This window comes from Danio aesculapii, chromosome 19 (assembly GCF_903798145.1).
Source record: "Danio aesculapii chromosome 19, fDanAes4.1, whole genome shotgun sequence".
In the NCBI taxonomy this organism is placed as follows: Eukaryota; Metazoa; Chordata; class Actinopteri; order Cypriniformes; family Danionidae; genus Danio; species Danio aesculapii.
The window spans coordinates 2,030,371-2,049,259 of record NC_079453.1 but is presented as its reverse complement, the minus strand read 5'-3'; the positions used below and the strand labels follow the sequence as shown (position 1 = coordinate 2,049,259).

The window sequence follows — 18,889 nt, the reverse complement described above, 5'->3', positions numbered from 1 at the left end:
TCTTGTGTTGAGTGAGTCTGAACTCTGTGCTTGTGTTTATTGGTCAGATGAATGAACACAGCTGCACATAATTCCCCCAAACTCTCTTTGATAAGAGCACTGAGCGCTTCAGACGAGATTAAACCGCAGGACTCCTGATCTCTGGAGATTAAAATAACTCGCCGTATAATCTGGACTCTGCAGATGGACTCTCAATGAAGCAGAACATGCCGCTTCACTCCTGGGAAACATCACACAAGAGCACAAACCACTGCAATTCAGGAGGCATGATCACAAACTGCATGATCATTCAGCTGTGGTGACCCTTGATGAAAAGAAAATGAATGAATGAATGTTTTCAGAAATAATAAGTCAAAATTAAGCGAGTTTTTCCTTAAAACAAGCGTGATTATCTGCCCATGGGCTTAGAAAATTAAACTAAATTATTTTGCTTGTTTGAGGGCCAAGCTCAAGTCATATTTTATTTATTATTTCCGAAAACTAAACCAGATTTTTTAGTCATCTAGAAAATGCTTCTTGATGTAGGAATATTTATATATATGGATTAGAAACAGTGGCTTCATTTTGCGGTCAGTGCTTTTATTATACTGTTTTTGTTTTGCAAAATGAGACTCCATAATGCATAAACAACAATAACCACATCTTCATATATAGACAATAAATATCTCACACACCACACACACACACGCACATGCGCACGCACACACACACACAACTATAAAGGCTGTTTTTTTTCAGAATATCAAACTCTCTGTACTGTAACTCCGTATTTTGTGAATGATCAGGATCATTTGCTAAAATATGCAAATTTAAAATTATATTTAGCTCACAACGCATTGTGCTCGGCTTTATCTTTAACTCCTGTGTGCCAAATGAAGTAACATAAACTGATTATTAATGTTATTTTTTACACAGAACTCAATAAAAATGTCAAAATATTTATAAAGATTTATAAAGAAAATTATAAAGATTTTGTTATATTTCTAATAAATATTAACCTATTAACATATTAGAATTTAAATGTTATGCATAATACAGCGTAAAGTACTAGTATTTCACTAATTCCCCATGAAAGAAAGTACATCTGATAAAGAGATGGACGCTGCTGCTCTCTAGTGGTTCAAAACAGAACTGAAATCTAAAGCGCAAATAATAATAATAATAATAATAATAATAATAATAAATAATAAATAAAAACACTACACGTTTAATTCAAGTGAATTTTATGAGTTATACACAATAAATACATCAGTCATTGTTAATTTCCCATAAATCATAATGTAGACCCCATGAAAATAACATTTGAATAAATGCAAAAAAGTAAAACGTTTAAGTTAATATACAACTATTTACAAAAAGTCCTCAGTGCATGCACAAAATGCATTCGCACAGACAGTAATTTCTTCATTGTGTCTGATGGCTTGCTTGAGGCTCATTGATCGTCTTTTACTCAAAAAAACAAAGAAGTGTCAAACATATAATCAGTAAACAAGAGAACTAGTGTTGGAGAGTAAAGTGCATTTTTACATTTCTACAAAAAAAAAACGGATAAAACGAGTCAAATGTGAGATTTTTTTGTTGTTAAAATAACAATAATCATTAAAACTAGATTGCTGATGTGTAGGAAGAGCTAAACACCCAGGCCTGTCATGCAGTTCAGACATTTTAAAACAAGCCCATCACAGCTCCGGGTGTTTGTGCACTAATAAACATTTACACCGGACGTCTCTCAGAGTTTGGCATTTTTGGCTCATTAAAACAGACCCTCCATCATAAATCATATTCAGACATGAATGAGCTTCATAAATACTGATAAAACACTGAGCGATTCATCATAAACATAGTGTCAAAACTGCTGCTGTCAAACAATCAATCGCATCCAAAAGAAAAGTTTGTATTTACATAATGCGTGTGTGTGTGTGTGTGTGTATATATATATATAAATACAAAATATATAAAATACAATAAAAATTCCTTATATATTTATAATGTATATTTAAATATGTATTAGTAATAAATATTTAATTTATAAATGTAAATTAAAAACATATACGTGTGCATTTAAGTATACTTGTCTATTTATTTATCATTATTTGTGTATTTATGTATACTTGTCTATTTATTTATCATTATTTGTGTGTATTTATGTATAATTGTCTATTTATTTATCATTATGTGTGTATTTATGTATAGTTGTCTATTTATTTATCATTATTTGTGTGTATTTATGTATACTTGTCTATTTATTTATTATTATATGTGTGTATTTATGTATACTTGTCTATTTATTTATCATTATACGTGTTTATTTATGTATACTTGTCTATTTATTTATTATTATATGTGTGTATTTATGTATACTTGTCTATTTATTTATCATTATACGTGTTTATGTATGTATACTTGTCTATTTATTTATCATTATGTGTGTATTTATGTGTACTTGTCTATTTATTTATCATTATTTGTGTGTATTTATGTATACTTGTCTATTTATTTATCATTATACGTGTTTATTTATGTATACTTGTCTATTTATTTATCATTATACGTGTGTATTTATGTATACTTGTCTATTTATTTATCATTATACGTGTTTATTTATGTATACTTGTCTATTTATTTATCATTATACGTGTGTATTTATGTATACTTGTCTATTTATTCATCATTATATGTGTGTATTTATGTATACTTGTCTATTTATTTATCATTATATGTGTGTATTTATGTATACTTGTCTATTTATTTATCATTATACGTGTGTATTTATGTATACTTGTCTATTTATTTATCATTATACGTGTTTATTTATGTATACTTGTCTATTTATTTATCATTATATGTGTTTATTTATGTATACTTGTCTATTTATTTATCATTAAATGTGTGTATTTATGTATACTTGTCTATTTATTTATCATTATATGTGTTTATTCATGAACTTGTCTATTTACTTATTATTATTATTATTATTATTATTATATGTGTGTGTGTATTTATACACACACACACACACAAAATAAAGATGCACCGTACACACACCTAACATAAATATATATAAATATTATATAAATACAAGCTTTTATTTTGTATGTAATTAATTGCGATTAACAGTTTACAGCTGTAAGTTTTAAGTCAAACACTCATAGCATCATGAATGTGAAAGTGTGCATCTTCTGGACAGTAATATGGCATATTTCCCATCAGGCAGTGTGTGTGTGTGTGTGTGTGTGTATGTGTGTGTGTGTGTTTGCATTGCATATATTCATTTACACAAATACATTATAGTTTCCTCTCATTTTTGTAGATGCAAGTCAACAGATGCTGTGCATTTTAGCTAACAACCTTGTCCACAAAAAGATAATGCACTTAAAGTAGCTTAGATGTAGTTTAAGTTAGTTTAGAAACCACTTTAGTTCATTTCCATTATTACGCCACAATTTCCTCAATCACACACAATGTTTACAAAGCATATGTTGAACTAATAAGGCAAATTAGACTTAAAAAACAAAACAAACACTAAAAAACAGGTATTGTTGAGGATTCTGATGCGCTTATGCACTGCTGTGGCATGTCATTATTGATTTATTATAAGTCTTTGGTTCATGTTGTGTTCATATACAAGCTGAGTTATATTGCAGTACATTTCCTCAACATTTCCCCAAACTCAAGTGCGTCTAAACTTTAATCAATTTTTTTTTCCTCTGTTGAACACAAAAGAAGATATTTTGAAGAATGTTGGAAAAAAGCATCCATTGGCATCCATAGTAGGAACACTATGAAAGTCGATGGTTAGAATTTTCCAACATTCTTCAAAATATCTTCTTTTCTGTTCAACAAACGTAAGAAACTCCAACAGGTTTGGAGGATGAGTAAATGATGGCTGTACTGTCCCTTTAAATTGTCTCAAAGCTGTTGAGTGTGAACACTTCTTAAATGAATTTATGCTGTATGTTCACCTCTGTTTTTACTCCACCTTCCAGATGCCGATTTTCCCATCATCCTGTGCGGCTCCGCTAAGCACATATCGGTCTTCGGCTGAACACATGGTCTGAACGGCGTCGGCGTGGGCCTGCAGCTCTTTCTCCACTGTATATCTGTCCGTGTTTACTATGTAGATCTTCCCACGCACTCTTCTGTCTGTGACGCTGCCACTGTGACCACCAACCCAGATCTGACAACACACACACACACACACACACACACACACATTATAATGCTATTTTTTTCTTATTCTCTCCCCCCACCACACCACAACACAACAAAAACATTGTGCAATTCTGAGTGTGCCTCACACAGGTGAGTGGGCTTGATAAACCACCAGTAGTAAACCCAATATTTCATCTCTCTGATACTTTAACTGACACTTGCAGCACATTTGCACCAGACCATACCCGTTGACCCTCCCGTTTTTCCCGGGATTCTCCTGTATTTTACAGTTCTATCCTGCTCTCATCCTGTAAAGATATTTTCCCGTATTTCCAGTCTTTCTCTGAGAGGTGGCAAATAAACATTTAAGAGCCGAGCCTCCCTATACGCAATCCACACCGCCGAACCACCAGGGGCCGCTGTTGCTCTTAATAGAGAGACTGTTCTGTGCTTTAGCTTTGTTTAGGCTAGAAAACACTTTGAAATAGGGTATATGCCCTATTAGGGAATAAACTGCGGATTATTCTGGTGACTGTTTTAAAGTAATAAAATAAGTCTTTAAGAACAAGTTATTGATTTTTTTTTCTTTCAAACTGAGATTTGAATTTATTATTTAATAATATGATAAAATATTAGTTTAAATTATATAATAAAATACATATAAAATCTAAAACTCTAGTTTACTTTAAATAATACAATAAAATACATATATTTTCTTAAATTTGATGTAAAATGTAAATAATAATACATTTAATTTCCTTCAGTCATCTATTCAGCATCATAGGAGAATTGTGATCTCTGTTTTCAGTAATAGTTATAATATATTATACTTATTTTGTATTTATTTATTTTTACTTCTCTCTATTATTATGTTTACAACATGTGCACACACAGAAATATATATGGCTAAAAGAGAAAGCAGATGCGTGTGTGTGTGTGTGTGCTTATACATATGAGTGCATTCAGATGTATGATCTCTGACACTATCTAATGAAAGTTTAATACTATTTGACAAATAAATAAAAACATGATAGATCCTAAATGTCAGATTATCCCAAATCCTGTCGCTCTCACACACGTGTCTCACCTGGTTCTTGACTCTGATCATGCAGGTGACGGCGGCGCAGTCTTTCAGCTGAATCCTGATGAAGGGTTTGTTCATGTCTCGGCAGTGCCAAACACACAGCTCACCTGCGTCTGCAAAACCAGCCCACAGCTGCTCCGACTGAAACCCCAGTTAAAATACACCACTATTAATATCAACATCTTCATATGGAGAATCCATCCTTAAAATAAAGTGTGAAATGAAGAAACGCTGAAGAGAAGAAACTGTTGATTAAAGAAGTAGTGTCTGTGTGTGTGAAAATAATAAAATATGCATAATAAAATAAAAATAATAAAATAAAATACAAAATAATCTTGTATTTAGCTTGAAAAACTTTGACATTATGAAAACAAGACTATATTTTTTTGCTTGTCTAACCAAAATGCTTCTTGATTTAAGATTTTTTTGATATTTGGACTAGAAACAAGACAAAAACAATTTCTTTGCAGTGCAGAAAAAAGTGTTCTCATAGCATCATAACATTAGAATTGAGCCAATGAAGACACGTTTTGACAATATTTTTGGTTTCTTTCTGGACTCTGGACGTTTTCATGACCCGTCCCGTCTATGGTGGGTCAGAGAGATCTCACATTTCATCTAAAATATCTTAATTTGTGCTCTGAGTACTACAAAAAGGTCAAATAAATAATAATTAAAAAAATATTAGTTGGGTGATGGTGAACTATCCCTTAATAATATTAACAATATATTAACAATATAGTCTTGTTTTGTAAGTGACAAATGACCAGGGCCAGACAGAACCTCCGGGGTTTTTTGGTTAGGTCACAGCTCACAGTATTAACGAACCATTAAAGGTATGTAGTATGTCAGTTTGACACCCAGTGGTTGAACTAGGTATTGCACTCCTGGATCGAAACACATGCAAGGACAGGTTGCCAGATTGGCGCAAGTGTACCTGAATATCGAGCCTAAAGGCTGATTTGAGCTGTTTTCTAAATAAAAGCAACAGCACGCGATAGAAGAAATATTTTTCCATACTAAAAGGAGTTTTGTCCTAACCAACACCTGAGATTTCTATTTTAGAAACGGCTTCTGTTTCTCACAGGTGAACACCAGAAAACTGACAATGATCACCTCAGGTACACCTCATGTGCTTTATTCAGTGTTAAATGCTAGTAATATGAGTTTGAATGACATTTTACATCACATACTACAGCAGATAGTTTCATCTCAGATCTTGAAAATAAAATAAACTGTGTGAAACTGAACTTACAAAACAAATATCAATCATTCAGCATCTACATATAATAATGTTAAAGAGGATTAATATGTATTAATTAGATTATAAACCTTACCATTTGGTCAGTGAGTGCCTATTCTGTGTTTCTGAATGGCTGTATTTACATTTCTATTGTGTTTCGTCTGGTGCAAACAGCCAAATTGCTCATCACTGCATATCTCGTCACGTAGTGTGCCATTAGGACACGCGGTTACGATGTAACCTGCTCACCTAATGTTTACGTTTGTAATATTTCTATCATTTGCTAATTAATAACCTCATGTGGAACTCTGAATCTGCGTCTCATTTTGGAGTCTGCTACTGTCCACCGGAGGTCACATTTCAGTCGCGGATGCGTACTTTGAGAGCCTTCATGACTGAATGAATCAAATACGCTGTTTTCCACCAAGGCAACCCGGTGTGCTGAAATATAATTGGCTAAACTGGCATTGAGTGGGTTAAAATGACCAAAACAAAGACAGCGTTCCGGCACAGAAAGCACATTTTCAAAGCAGAATATCTGACTTCAGCATTGTTTTTCAGATAAACAAAAATGTTCACTTGGCATTAGGGATGGGTACTGAAACTCTGTACTTTGTCTCGGTGCTACATTATAGAAGATCGAAGTATTGATAAGCTCTGGTGTTAACGGTTCTGCTATCAGTACTGGAGAATTATTACTGAATAAGTAATAATTTTCTAATCATTTTTCTAATTTATGATAATTGATATTCGTCTGCACAGTTGGCAATTTCACATGAGAAACGCTTGTGTTCCCGCACAATAGTACAACGGTGAGCACGTCAATATAAAAGCCTTCACAGTTCTCGCTTGTGTGTGCGCACTTACAGCTCTGGACACAGACTCACGCACACAGCTCCTAAACTTGTGGAGTGGCGGAAAGAACCAGTCGGGTTGCATTTCCCAAGTGGACACCGACAATGCCCGTTTCAACAAACGCAACAAGTTGTCTTCTTGTATAAGTGGAAACGCAAGTAATCTGGCTAAGCATCTTTCAATAGTGCATTAACTGCAGAAAGACAAGTAAAACGTTTTCAACTGCCAGGCTACTTACATAATACACATTTATGCTACCAGTCAATCACATAAGGTCTCTCTAAATTAGTATAATACTAATAGCTTAATAAACACACACATTCAGTTACATTGAAAACAGTATTTTTTTTTCTGCAGTAGCCTAAATAAATCTTAAACATTACAAGTGCTTTTACATTACTGTATTTACAAGTATAGCCTATGAATAGCCTAATAATAAACTATGCTTATTAAGAAATGATAAAAAAAACTGCTTATTTTTACATTTGTAACTCTCAAAACACCATTAACTCATTTATGCGAATGCGTTAAGGTACAATCTTAAACATTATCTGATTATTTAACTGCATTTTGCAACTCACAGAGGGTATTTTCAGCTGCAGGGAGCACAATAAACCAAGAAAGATCCAAGAGACTGCCAGAAAAGACACACATGTTCTGGACACACTCCAGAAGAATGGTTAAAAACGGAGTCATTTTCCTTCAAATCATTGTGCATTCTTTTACAGGAAAATGTTTATTTATTTGTTTGACAATTATTTGTTTTTGTTTTATTTTACATCAAAAACGCAATAATAAAATAAAGTGTTGTTAATTTTGTTCAATTTGGGTTTTTTTTATTAATAAAAAACCAATACAAAAAGTACCACTAAGAGAACCGTTAAAGTACCGAACCGATAAGTGGTATCGATAAAATCGGTAATACCGTTAAAACATTAACGATACCCATTCCTTCTTAGCATGTTTCTTAAATATCTACATACATATTATATTATTTTTATGCTTTGGAAGAGTCAAAGAGCCCCTTTAACTAACAACTAACACTACTAGCTTAATAAACTACTAGTTAGCCGTTTAATAATAGCTATCTAGAAAATGCTGCTTGATTTAATCATTTTTAGATATCTGGACTGGAAGGAAGAATTAAAAAAAAAATACATTTTTTGCTGTAAAAATGACCACAAATAGCCGTAAGCATCCACTGTCTGTTGATAAATCTCAAGACTTCACTTGGCAACCACTTTCAGCACCTCTGTCCTTGTAAATCCTCAAAGCTGGTCTCATCAGAGAGGCCGAGAGCCATTAAAACGGGCAGTAAATGACCTCACATGTGTGCTGCATTAGCCGTTTGAGGTAATGAGTGTTGATGATGTGCTGAATGGGCTCAGAGATGCAGATGATCTCGGAGGAAATGTCAAACCGCTGTTTCTTACCTCATTAAAGAGCAGGAAACTGCTGAAGCCCTTCGGTGAGCTCAGCAGGTGATCGGGCAGAGAGATCCGACGGTGAACCGAGCCGTTCCTGCGCACCTCCAGCACACAATCACGACCACCTGACACACAAAAACAAAGACTTCCTTTACACGATCTCTGAAAGCAAAGGTTGGCATGAAAAGGAAGGCTTTTCTTCTCTGTTATGATGTACAGCCGAAGTCAGAATGATTAGCCCTCCTGAATTATTAGCTTAACTAGGTTAATTAGTTTAAGTCATTGTATAACAGTGGTTTGTTCTGTAGACAATACAAAAGTAATTTTGCTTAAGAGGGCTAATAATATTGACCTTAAAATGGCTTTAAAAAATTAAAAACTGCTTTTATTCTAGCCGAAATAAAACAAATCAGACTTTCTCCAGAAGAAGAAATATTAGAGGAAATACTGTGAAAATCAGAAAAAATATTAGACAAAAATAAAAATAATAAGAGGACTTACAGCACCACAGCATGCCGTTGTGGACGTGTATGGACTGCAGTCGGCCACAGGACACTCTGAACTGCCGTCTGACCTGCAGTGAGGAAACGTCCCACACGATCACACTGCAGTCCTCACTGCACGAGTACGCCACCGTCTGGCTGAAACACACACAACATCATAACCTCCTGATCATGAACACTTGGCAAATTTCTAATCGGCCAATCACATGGCAGCAACTCAATGCATTTAGGCATGTAGACATGGTCAAGACGATCTGCTGCAGTTCAAACTGAGCACCAGAATGAGGAAGAAAGGGGATTTAAGTGACGCTGAACATGGCATGGTTGTTGGTGCCAGACGGGCTGCTCTGAGTATTTCAGAAACTGCTGATCTACTGGGATTTTCACGCACAACCATCTCTAGGGTTTCCAGAGAATGGTCTGAAAAAGAGGAAATATCCAGTGAGCGGCAGTTCTGTGGGCGCAAATGCCTTGTTGATACCAGAGGTCAGAGGAGAATGGCCAGACTGGTTCCAGCTGATAGAAAGGCAACAGTAACTCAAATAAGCACTCGTTACAACCGAGGTCTGCAGAAGAGCATCTCTGAACACACAACACGTCCAACCTTGAGGCGGATGGGCTACAGCAGCAGAAGACCACACCGGGTGCCGCTCCTGTCAGCTAAGAACAGGAAACTGAGGCTACAATTCACACAGGCTCACCAAAACTGCACCATAGAAGATTGGAGAAACGTTGCCTGGTCTGATGAGTCTCCATTTCTGCTGCCACATTTGGGTGGTCAGCTCAGAATTTGGAGTCAACAACATGAAAGCCTAGATCCATCATGCCTTGTATCAATGGTTCAGGCTGGTGGTGGTGGTGTAATGGTGTGGGGGATATTTTCTTGGCACACTTTGGGTCCATTAGTTCCAATTGAGCATCGTGTCAACACCACAGCCTACCTGAGTATTGTTGTTGACCATGTCCATCCCTTTATGACTACAGTGTCTCCATCTTCTGATGGCTACTTCCAGCAGGATAACGCTCCATGTCATAAAGCGTGAATCATCTCAGACTGGGTTCTTGATTATGACAATGAGTTCACTGCACTCAAATGGCCTACACAGTCACCAGAACTCAATCCAATAGAGCACCTTTGGGATGAGGTGGAATGGGAGATTCGCAATCATGGATGTGCAGCAGACAAATCTGCAGTGACTGCGTGATACTGTCATGTCAATATGGAGCAAAATCTCTGAGGAATATTTCCAGTACCTTGTTGAATCTCTGCCATGAAAGATTAAGGCAGTTCTGAAGGCAAAGGGGGTCCAACACGGTACTAGTATGGTTGAGTGTATAATCATATATTAAAAGAAAGTTTGTTTCAAAGCATTGCATTTTTTATTAAATTAAATCAAACATCTAGATATACACTTTTTTGTTTTACTTAGAAAGCACAAATGTAAAAGAATAAAAAATAAATAAAAATTGGTTGTTTTCTGTGACGTCACCTGAATTTGTCAGCTCTTTCCTCCAGGGCGAGTCCCGTGAGCTCACAGCGATGCTCCGTCAGCTGTTTATTGCAGGAGACGCTGCGCGGGTTTATGATGTAGATGAAGGAATCCGTGGAGCCGATCCACAGCTGCTGCTGATTCACTGCCAGCATACACGTCTGAAAACAGTGTGTGTGTGAGTGAGTGAGTGTGTGTTCAGACGGTCAACAGCAGGGAGAGCACAGTACACCACTAAGACACTAGATCGACACTAGACTTTTTGTCTTGCTTCTAGTCCAAATGTCTAAGAATTCTTAAAATCCAGAAGCATTTACAAAACAAGTAAAACTATTGTCTTGTTTTCAGAAATAAAATGTCAAAACAAAGTGAGTTTTTCCTTAAAACAAGCAAAATAATCTGCCAATGGGGTTCTATTTCAAAGTGAAAACAAGATTATTTTGCTTGTTTTAAGGAACAGAAAAAAAACAAGATAAAAACTAAGTAGGAAAACTATTTTTGCAGAGCACTTAGGCTGCATTTACACTGCAGATGTTGATGGTCAATTCCGATTTTGTGACTGTATCTGATTTTTTTGCTGACCTGCTTACATCGTCTTTTAAAAGCGACTCGTATCTGATCGTCTGCATTTACACAGCACACGGCAAAGGTGCAATGACCAGGAATAAAAGAGCAGGCGCTGACTAACAGCTGATAATTAAATAGTGCTCTTTTCTCTATTCCTGTATGTAATCTGTTCGCAGCTTTTGACAAGCTGTTTTACTATAGTTAATGACAGAAAGGTTCTCATTTGGCCATCTTCTTTTGATATATAGGCTTTTTAAACCAGTAGGCATCTTAATGTCATGTCCATGGCGTGATATTTGCACGTGATGTATGCACTAGCTTTATATTAGTTTATATCGGTTACATGGCGGACATTTCGCTCTCTCGCTCTCGTTTACATGCTTAAATACCTGTGCTATATGACAATATAAAAGCTGTTTTAGTCCTCCTGTGTGAGATTTGAGGTTTGGGACTCTGCTAAAGTCTGTTCGAAAAAGAAAGTGTCAGACTTGACGTCATTCGCTATGGTTTTTAATGACACGCGACTCGTATTGACAGGTCAAAATCCGATCTACCTGCTTACACTGCAGACACAAGGGCACAGATCTGATTCATATCGGATATATTTCCACATATGAACAAGGCCTGAATCTGATTTGAGTAAATCGGAATCCATGTGATTTGTTCCTGCCTACACGTACATGGGCCATATCCGCTCTGTGCCACATGAGAGAAACAAATAAAATAAATCAGAATTGAGTCACTTGAACAATGCAGTGTAAATGCGGCCTTAATTTGTCCTTTTTCTTCGGATTATTTTATTTGGAAATCAATATAAACTATTTAAAATCTATTTTTTAAACCCTGCTTTCATACTGCAACATCATACTGCTGATTCAGTCATTATTATAAACTAAAACAATAACAAAACCTGTTTGCTACGTAAATGTTACAAGAAATAAAAAGTTTTGTTCTTTTAAATTATTTAATTTAGGCAACTTACATTTTAATTTCATTAAACAACATTCAAAAACTTGAAGATTAAGTAATTAAAGCTAGAAGTTTAGCAAGAATTAAACTTATTTAGAGTACTGAATTGCATAAGATAACAAAAAGTGCTGTTTTCAGATTCAGACATGTCTATATTATTAATCTTCAGATGCCACAATACCAGTTTGTTTGTATTTTTGTTCGTTTTTTTACTTCAGAATGGTTAAGAAATCATTATTTGGTGAAATAATTCTGATTTGGAATTACAATAAATGAAAAGAGTGTTATTTTAACATTAATTTTAAAATTTGTAATTCAGAAGAAACGTGTGTGTGTGTGTGTGTGTGTGTGTGTGTGTGTGTGTGTGTGTGTGTGTGTGTGTGTGTGTGTGCGTGCGTGTGCGTATTTCCTCAAATGAAATCAATGTGTTATAAATTGCCTCTGTATTTCTTCCTGAAACTCATAATCAAGCTCTCAGGGCTGATAAGAAGATGATAAGTGTGATGCAAGGAACACTGCGTTATACATCATCTCACAAGGTTATTTAATCTGATCTGTACAGAAGAGTTTCCTCACCAGGCGGGATGTCCCCACTTGAACAGAGTTGTGCTGCATGGACCAGCTGGCGGCGTCAAACACCAGCAGCTTCCCATCACTCAGAGCACACCACAGCTTCGGGTTCCCACCGCCATCCACATCTGACACACCCAGCTGACCTACAATACACACACACACACACACACATTTTATTAGCCATCTAACTGAGTATATATACAGTGGGGGAAATAAGTATTGAACACGTCACCATTTTTCTCAGAAAACATATTTCTAAAGGTGCCATTGACTTGAAATGTTCACCAGATGTTGGTAACAACCAAAGAAATCCATATATGCAAAGAAAAGAAACCTAATTAGTTTACAAATTAAGTTCTGTGTAATAAAATAAAATGACACAGGAAAAAAGTTTTGAACACATGAAGAAAGGAAGGTGTAGAAAGGCAGTGAAAGCCCAGACAGCAGCTGAAATCTCACATCAGTTCTTCAGCAACCCTCTGCCCTTCCTCAGTGTAAATGAACATCAGCTGCTTCAGTCCAACATCTACATTAGCAGGAGGATGAAGATGAAACCATTTCAGCAAGACAATGATCCAAAACATGGACCAAGGAGACTCTCAGATGATTTCAGAGAAAGGAAATCAAGCTGTAGAATGGCCCAGCCAATCACCTGACTTAAATCCAATAGGAAATACAGAATAAAGCTCAGATTTGATAGACGAGACCCACAGAACCATCAAGATTTTGGCTCTCAGTTGAAGTCTGTGAGAAACTCACACCTGAGCGATGCATGAGGCTTCATTCTCCATATGAGAGACGTCTTTAAGCTGCCTCACTCACTCACTCACTCGCACATACTAATGCTTCTTCATGCACACATATACCCACATGCACACATTCACATACACACGCACACGCATATATACGCATGCACAGACACACACACACGCTTCAGGAGTCTGGTAATGATTACAGAAAGGCTCTCTCTCTTTCATGTGGCTTCAGTTTCTCTGTGATTGGTGGTAAAATCCTCCCGCTGAGTCACTGACTCCTCACCGCAGGGGATTCTGGGGGTTTGAGGGAGGACGTGTTTCTATAGGACGTCTTTCATCTAAGAGTTTCAACCGCTGGTCCTGTGACGCATAACCATGTGAACCTCACAAAAAAAAACAACAACATCTAGGTCACAGTAAAGAATAAATAAATAAAAAAATCTTAAATATATTGCTTAGCAAAATAAAATAGAAATAAAAATACATGCGTGTTTATAATCAATGACTATTGGTCCCATTCAGTTTCATTACTATAATACTCATTTTTATTATTATTATTATTATTATTATTATTATTATTATTATTGATCATGAATTCAAGGCAGTCTAACTGGAATCATAAATATTTAGCAATTTCAATAATGCATCTTATTGGTATTAAATTAAAGGGCACCTACAATGAAAATCATCTATCGTAAGCTGTATGGACAGACCTGTGTGTAGGTATAGTGTGTCCACAGTCATATTGGGGTGATATAAAGGCAATAAGTCTCTTTTTTAAATTTACTGATGTTAAAATAGGATCCAAATCCCTCCCATTTTGAGGTCGACCACAACGTGACGTAGGAGCGCAGTTTTCCCCGCCGACCGAAATGATTGACAGTCGCGTATTAACATGTCTCTGTAGTAACACGTATAATCATATTAACAAGACAGGACGTGCACAAAGCAACCGGGATTAAAAGATCTGTTCAGCTCTCTGTGATCATCAATCATCATCAGATGTGATCAAGAGAGAGTTTTACACGTTTAAAACGTTTATAAAACAGCGCATGCGTGTAATGATTTACAGTGATTATGATTTATAGCTCTGCTCACTATTTGTCCTTGTTTGGTATCCCGCCGTGGATGCAATGACGCGCAAACAAAATGGCGACGGTTGGCCACGCCTACTTGTAGCTTTATTTGCGCTCTTCAGAAACCTATGGGTGACGTCACGCATACTACATCCATATATTTTACAGTCTATGGAGGAGCCCATGATTTAATACAGTAATTTAATGCCCTTCTATATTTTTGTAATTCGTAATTTCCTATACACATAACTACAATTTATATCATTATAAAGATAATCATGTTGATATGAACACTAAATTAGGACTTCTGCCTCAATCCCCGGGTCAGAATGCAGACTCAGTGCAGCAGGTCTCTTGCCCTGCCTATTTTAACCATTAGCCCTGCTGGTAATCTGGAGGATTTAGGCGAACACAGCAGCATGGCGATGTGTCTAAATGTGAACGAACTCCACTGATAAAAGACAAAGTCCGCCATTCTTCAATTCTCGTACAGCTCTTCCGACAAAAATGCTTGCTGCACACATACAGCTTTATTGTATCGGCCCTGACAGGATCGCAAGGACCTTAATTAGCTTGTTCAGGTGTTTTTGATTAGGGTTGGAGCTAAAATCTGAAGGACACCGGCCCTCCAGGAACAAGTTTGGTGACCCCTGCCTTAAGTGATGCTCAACACACACAAATCTGTTAAAATCTCAAAAAAAGTACTCGAGGGTTTCTTGAACCTCTAAAGGCACAGGCCAGAAAAACAGCCCAGTGTGTTCAGAGCAGAAAATCCCAATGTTCACAAAGCTATAATAAATAACCTGATGGGTGTTTTGAGCTGAAACTTCACAGACACATTCTGGAGACACAAAAGACTCATCTTAAATCTTGAAAAAGGGGTAAAATAGGTGCCATTTAAAGAATATTTAGGTGGATAATTAATGAATTGAAATCCTAATGCATCCAAAACCAGCTTTCTTAACCCAAAATATGACTTGTTTTCCTCTTTCTGTTGTATTCGAGTTGGAATTTGACCTGTGAGGTTTCCTGAGAGCTTTTATGATGTTGTATTGTGTAACTCAGCAGACATCTGACTCCTGCTATTTTATTGAGCTGAACCAATAGCAGACGGACAGTGTTTTCACATTATACAACAGAAGAATGAAGTATTTGATGATTGTTATCGGTCATGTGGTGAAGCAGCTTCTTCTGATCATTCCTTTGCTTTTGAACAGGAATCTAGTGTGTGTTAAATAAGTCTGTGACCTGACCAGGACTCATGTTTGTTCAACTACTACTAACGCCTTTATCAAACACACTGAAAAAGTGCTGAAGTATCTTGTAATATCTCCCTGCTGACAGTAAGTGTGTGTGTGTGTGTGTGTGTGTGAGAGAGTGTGTCCTGAGGAGAGCGATGTGGGGAACAGATGGAGGAAATAAGGGAGCTTGTGAAGCGTGCCCACAGCAGTTTCTGCAGAAAACATCTGAAAACCAGTTCTTCTACATGCCTGCAGAAACACACTGGAGCACGTAAAGAGTTCACTGGAGATACACATTACACAACACACTGCTGCATCGACAGCAGAAGTGACACGCTTGTGGAAATGCCAGGTCAGACAGCTTCAAGTCAATAGAATAGAATTGAATAAATAAACAAAATAAAAATTAAAATGTAAATAAATAGAAATAAAACGAAATAAAATTATAAAAAATGAATAGCCCAATCAATTAATGTCATTAATATATACAAATATACAAATAAAAAAGCAAATATTATTTACATTTATATTTCTTTGTATTTATATATTTTTTTTGTATTCATATATTTATATTATATTTATGAAATGACGCAGGGAAATATATATATTAAATATAAAATATATATTATTGTCATATAATGTCTTTATTCTGATTTACACAAGCGGAGGAGTGTGTCTGAGAGACTCACCGGGAGTGTAGAGCAGAAAGTCCACTGCTTGAGGACTGGTCTGATCCAGAGACGGGTTGATCTTGTGCTTCAGGGTGTCAGAGGTGGTTTTGGGGACCATCATGGGCACTACAATAAACCCACAGACAAATACAGTCAACAAATACTACAGCAATCAGAGGAACACAGGTCAATGCAATGACTTTAAATATACGGATGGATGGATGGATGGATGGATGGATGGATGGATGGATGGATGGATGGATGGATGGATGGATGGATGGATGGATGGATGGATGGATGGATGGATGGATGGATGGATGGATGGATGGATGGATGGATGGATGGATGGATGGATGGATGGATGGATGGATGGATGGATGGATGGATGGATGGATGGATGGATGGATGGATGGATGGATGGATGGATGGATGGATGGATGGATGGATGGATGGATGGATGGATGGATGGATGGATGGATGGATGGATGGATGGATGGATGGATGGATGGATGGATTTAACACATTGTGCATTTGATGGTTTTAAATACATCTTTAACAGTAGATTCACTACATACATAACTATAAAACTGAATGGATGTTTAAAACTAGTTACATATGTATATCTTTAATTTAAATACATACACATACACACACATGCAGACATATATATATATATATATATATATATATATATATATATATATATATATATATATATATATATATATGAGATTTGTTTTGAGGCTCTACAGTTGATGCAGATAGCATGTGTTGAGTGAAACAAACCCTCAGACTTCATCTTGTCAAAGTAGGCCAGTTTAGTTGCAGCGTAGATGGCTTTCTGAGACTGCAGACTGCCCACCACAGCGTCCATCAGAAGAGCATTAGTCAAAGCCTGCTCCATAAACTGAGGATCCTGCAGGAGAGATAGAACAGATTAACACACACACACACACACACACACACAAAATCACAAAACATAAAACGCACACACAAAACACACACAAAGACAGAAAGACACTCCTTAGCCCCAGGATAAAAGTCTGAAAGGCAGATATATGAGAAAGATGGAACAACTATGAGCCGAAACTAAACCCAACACACTGAAACCGCTCTTCTTTAGCACGGAGACCTGTTTTTGTTACAGTAAATGATGATCAACAAGAACTCCAGCACTGAACATTGCAGATGAATTAAATTATTTTACATTTGGTGCAGCAGCAGAAATATTAGACGCTTTCTTAAAGGATGTTTACAATGTTTAGATGTGCAATATGACAATATAATTATAACAGGCCTAAATATTTTGACCAGTCTGCACCAATAGCCTAGTGGTTAAGTGTGCCGACATATAGCACCATGTTGCTCACGGTCACCAGAGTTTGATTCCCAGCTCGAGGTTCTTTGCCGACTCTCTGCTATCAATGCTTTCCTGTCTGTAACCTCCACTGTCCTATCCCAATAAAAGGTGAAAAACCCCTAAGAAATTGGTTTAAAAATAATAAATATAATAAAACAAAAGTAAAATAATAAATATTTTGACCAATTTGTGCAGCCCTATAGATTTTTAAAGTGATAGATCACTACTTTATCATCCTAGACCTTGACCAAAATTAGGTCAAACATGCTTGGAACCAGGGGCGTCACGGTGGCGCGGTGGGCAGCACAATCGCCTCACAGCAAGAAGATCACTGGTTCGAGCCTTGGGTGGGTCAGTTGGCTTTTCTGTGTGGAGTTTGCATGTTCTCCCCGTGTTGGCGTGGGTTTTCTCCGGGTGCTTCGGTTTTTGGGAGAATTGGGTAGGCCGTACTGTATGCGTGTGAGTGAATGAGTATGGATGTTTCCCAGTGATAGGTTGCAGCTGGAAGGGCATCCGCTGTGTAAAACATATGCTGGATAAGTTGGTGGTTCATTCCGCTGTGGCGACCCCTGATTAATAAAGGGACTAAGCTGGAAACAAAATGAATGACTGAATTAATGTTTGGAACAAAGGGCAGCATGATGGCGCAGTAGGTAGCACAATCGCCTCACAGCAAGAAGGTCGCTGGTTCGAGCCTCGGCTGGGTGAGTTGGCGTTTCTGTGTGGAGTTTGCATGTTCTCCCTGCGTTCGCATGGGTTTCCTCCGGGTGCTCCGGTTTCCCCCACAGTCCAAAGACATGCGGTACAGGTGAATTTGGTAAGCTAAATTGGCCGTAGTGTATGAGTGTGAATGACTGTGTATGGATGTTTCCCAGAGATGGGTTAAAGCTGGAAGGGCATTCGCTGTGTAAAACATATGCTGG

At 36.8% G+C, this 18,889-nt stretch overlaps 1 protein-coding gene across 1 annotated transcript in view; it reads right to left on the bottom strand.

Moving 5' to 3' along the window:
• dennd3a (DENN/MADD domain containing 3a) overlaps nt 1–18,889 on the bottom strand; it is a 65,797-nt gene that overhangs the window by 22,354 nt on the left and 24,554 nt on the right. Inside the window, 2 exon segments of the mRNA XM_056479366.1 lie at nt 16,625–16,732; nt 17,393–17,522. Coding sequence (XP_056335341.1) covers nt 16,625–16,732; nt 17,393–17,522 — 238 coding nt within the window.